General features: G+C 33.9%; 1 protein-coding gene across 1 annotated transcript; it reads right to left on the bottom strand.

Annotated features, from left to right (window-relative positions):
* Nucleotides 1-1,059: 1,059 nt before the first annotated feature.
* On the bottom strand, nucleotides 1,060-2,212 carry LOC143664368 (olfactory receptor 14C36-like). Its single transcript, XM_077137998.1, is given in 2 exon segments — nucleotides 1,060-1,336; nucleotides 1,338-2,212. Coding segments are annotated over 2 exon segments (936 nt in total). The 5' UTR covers nucleotides 1,997-2,212.
* Between the last annotated feature and the right edge of the window lie 2,331 nt (nucleotides 2,213-4,543).

Genomic DNA, 4,543 nt, shown 5'->3' with positions numbered 1-4,543 from the left:
TTGTAATCTTATATTATTATGCCCATAAAATTTGTATGAAAATTATTTTAACATGTATTTCAAAATAATCCTTATAAAATGTCAATGTAAAAATGACTATTTCTATGAGAAAATTGGTCTCCAAATTGGATGGTACACAATAGGGTGTCAATTGATTTGTGAAGAATAAAGTTTAAGAACATCTGTTTAAATGTATTATGCTGTCATTTTATTAAATAACAACATTACTTATGCATCATTTGCTACACAATGCTTTTCTACAATGCAAATAAAATAATATATAAATGCATAGTTGTATATGAGGGAACAGTATTATTGTACTGAAAATACTATGTAATTAAAAATGTTTTCAAAATGAGTAACAGCTTACAAAGTCATATATTTCATCAGTTAACGATCACATGAGCACCTGTGATGATAACAATCTTAGAATTAATAGAATTGAGAGTACTGCTTGTAATTAGTGACAATTATTTACTCATCTTTATTCAGAATCTGAAACTGTAATATTTTATTGAATTTCTCTGCAAGATTTCGTGTGTTTGGGAAATTATTCAGTAAGGCAGGCCATTTCCATCTGCTGGAGAGTACTGTGCCTAGTTAAAAAGTTATTATAAGAATGTGGGCTATAATGTATGACACCTATAACAAAGTCTAGCAAAATACATAATTTCATCTCCTAAACATATTCAAAGGATGCATCAGAAGCAATATACGAGGTAATAGAAATAAAACTTGTTTGTCTCTGGAATGGAGATTTTATCGCCTGCAAACATGTAATCTTAATCCTAAACTTTCTCAACGTAAAAAAAAATTCATTTTATAAATACTAATACTTACATTGAGTAAAAATAATTATTATTTAAAATTTAAACTGCCACATTAAAAAACAGCAAATAAATTATGATTTATTTCACTAAGCACAACTTCTTCAGATTCTTCTTTTTCATTCCACTTTCAGATGTCAATGTCACCGACATTGGAAATGGGAAAGAAAGTTAAATTTGAATCATATTTTAACTCATGTCATCAAAGTGGGAATGGCTTCAAACAATTACCCTAGCTTTTTCCTGAATAAAGCATTCTCCTCATGACTTTCTTTACAGCCTCCTTTTTCTGATTGTTTCTAAGACTATAGATTATAGGATTCAAGAAAGGAGGGACTATAGAGTAGAACACAGAGGTGATCATGTCCTGATTCGTGGGTGAGCTGGAGGTTGGCTTCACATACACAGCAGCACCTGAGCTTACGAAAACAGTCACCACAAGGATATGAGGGACACAGGTGGAAAAGGCCTTTCCTCGCTCTTCTCTGGTTGGAAACTTAAGCACAGTAGAATATGCGAACGTAAGACATGGTGATGAAGGCAAAGCAACCACCAGTAATCAGGACCACAGTGACAAAAATTGAAATTTCATTGCTTAAGGTGTTGGAGCAAGAGAGCTTCAGTAGAGAAGGAGCATCACAGAAGAACTGATGGACCACATTGGATTGACAGAAACGCAGCCTGAATGTGTTGCCAGTGTGGAAGCCAGAGTAGGCCAGACTACTCAGTACTGAGGCCAGCGTCATCTGGACACAGACCCCAGGCCTCATGATCACAGGGTAGTGGAGGGGCTGGCAGATGGCCACATAGCGGTCATGGGCCATGAGGGTGAGGAACAGCAGCTCTACCGTAGCAAATAAAAACACAAAGAATACCTGAGCTGCACATCCGACCATGGAGATCACTCTGTCGTCATGCAGGAAGATGACACACGCCTTGGGCACAGTGACAGAAATATAGCACATGTCCAAGACAGACAGATTCCTAAGGAAGAAATACATGGGGGTGTGAAGGTTCCAATCGAAGGTGATTACAATGACAATGAGAAGGTTCCCCATCAGTGTGGCCAAGAACATAAGTAGGAGTATCACGCTGTGCAAAACTCTGAGCTCCCACACATCAGAAAATCTTGTAAGCAGGAATTCAATCACTGTGGTAGAGTTGGGCATCTTAGACAAATTTGCCTCGGTGATGAAGAGATGGATAAATAATTCCTAAAAACCATGGAGAATCAACGCAGAAAAAATTAGCCTAAGTATATTTATTGTCTCATGTTAATCCAATTTTACTCTCTTTAGTTTTTTTGGTTAGTAAGATATAACATAATATGTCCTTATGGACTTTAGTCACCCTGCTGGTGGCATTTATTTCCAGGATAAGGTTAGCAGTAAAATACAATCTTTAACAGCTTGTGCTGAGGTTTGTATGTATTTTTTATCACTTACTGGTAATATAATGAATCTACTGGATGGTAAAAGTTTACCTGAAAGATTAAAAGATCTAACATAGGTAATTTCTTTCTAACATAGGTAATTTCTATGCATCTCTGCCTCATTAGTAATATCCACAAATGTTAATATTTATCAATATATGATGACAAAACAGAATCTGAGTAGAGTTAGGAAGATGTTATTTATTCAGAGCTTATCAAAATTTTATAACCAATTATAATCCATTCCCTGCCACCAGGTAGAAAATTATTTTAATCTCCATTTCACCCTCTATGGCTTTTCATACTGATTTCATTTGAAAATTGGCCTTTAAAATTTCCTCTCCCTGATGACAACTTTTTATCTGCTATAACAGTTTCCCAGAAACTGTTAACATATACACTTTTTATTTTGACATTTGATTCTTCAACATGTCTTTGTCATTTTTAAAAAGTTTCTTAAATGCTTTCTGCTATCACTGTATTTGTTCGATATCCTAGATAAAATAATCAACCAAATGAACTATATTCACACAACCTTTCATTTTTTATAATTTATGTTATGGTTTACATTATTCACATATTATTTACTGCAATTCTCATTGAAACTGCAAAGTGGGAAATAAAATACGTACCATTAAAAAATCAAGTTGGTTATTGAAAGGCTAAGGACATTTATTAAGCAATGAAAATTTAAGTGGAAGAATGGGTATTTAATGTCAGATTTGTTTCCTCAAATAGTGCACTGCCACATGGACCATATCCCCCAGCACAACTGATCTTGCAGAGATTTTCACTATTCACTATTCACACCACACCAATCCATGCTATTGATTCAGCCTTGACTTCCCATCAGTACAGCAGCATTCCAGCCTTCAGAATACTTCAGGATCCAAGAAATCCCAATATTTGTATCCACTATTAAATTGCAACAATCTAGAACTGATATCTCACCACTGATTTCCTACATATTCAATATTAGATGGTATCCATAAAAACTGTTAAAAACTATTTTCTACATAGCTCCATACTTAAACATTCTTGATCTTACTTATCACATATCAAGTATGTGATAGCTTCAACTCAGAATCATTTATCATGATCTGGGTTTCAGCCCATCCGAAAGAGTAAAATATCTCTATTGCCCTAGTCTCTACTCAATGTCAGTATACACTGTCTTCAACGACTTAATATATTTTACAAGATTTTATCCTAATACATTTAGAATTTCAATATAAAATAATTTTATATATTTTCACTCATGCTTGTCCTTATCTGCTTTCTTGGGCCAATTCACCACTCCAATCTTCATTCTCTCTTCTTACACTGAGGTGATTGTTTCCCACTAAATAGCATCATAAGTTTCTCATGCTTCTCGATGTACTCCTTGATTTTTAAATAGATGCTTAATTTTCTCTGTTCAAAAAAAGTCACTAGTTCAAAAAAAAGTCACTAGTTCAGAATACTTCAGGATCCAAGAAATCCCAATATTTGTATCCACTATTAAATTGCAGCAATCCAGAGCTGATAACATCTCTCCACTGATTTCCTACATATTCAATATTAGATGGTATCCATAAAAACTGTTAAAAACTATTTTCTACATAGCTCCATACTTAAGTATTCTTGATCTTACTTATCACATATCAAGTATGTGATAACTTCAGCTCAGAATCATTTATTATGAAGCATGAGAAACTTATGATGCTATTTAGTGGGAAACAATCACCTCAGTGAAAGAAGAGAGAATGAAGATTGGAATGGTGAATTGGCCTAAGAAAACAGATAAGGGCAAGCATGAGTGAAAATATATAAAATTATTTTATACTGAAATTCTAAATGTATTAGGATAATGTTAAAAAAAAGTCACTAGTAACTCTTGATAATTAGTTATTACCTGTGGGGGAAATGTATTTATTTATTAACAATATAAAGTTTACTGAATTAAGTGTTTTGGTTTTCCAGTTTTGTGTCAAATACTGTTGCAGTTTCCCATAAAATCAGGACATTTTTCAGAATGTGAATAAACTGAGATAGAAAGACAATGCTTGAGGTGTAGGTTGTTAACGTATGTTGTGTTTACACCCATTTCCTTCATAATGCTCCCTTTCACAATTTCCCTTAGCTAAAGCCTAATTTAATCCTAAAGTGCAGAATGTTTGCCTCTGAAGTTGGTTAAACTCTGTTTTCTTTGTTGAATTGAAACCACAGAATGTACAACTTTCAGACTTACTTATACTTCTGCTCTTTCTCAATGTCAGTGCACTTCATATATTTGTTTTGGTGT

The sequence above is a fragment of the Tamandua tetradactyla genome, chromosome 20 (assembly GCF_023851605.1).
Source record: "Tamandua tetradactyla isolate mTamTet1 chromosome 20, mTamTet1.pri, whole genome shotgun sequence".
NCBI classification, from domain to species: Eukaryota; Metazoa; Chordata; class Mammalia; order Pilosa; family Myrmecophagidae; genus Tamandua; species Tamandua tetradactyla.
This window is presented reverse-complemented; position numbering and strand designations above follow the sequence as displayed.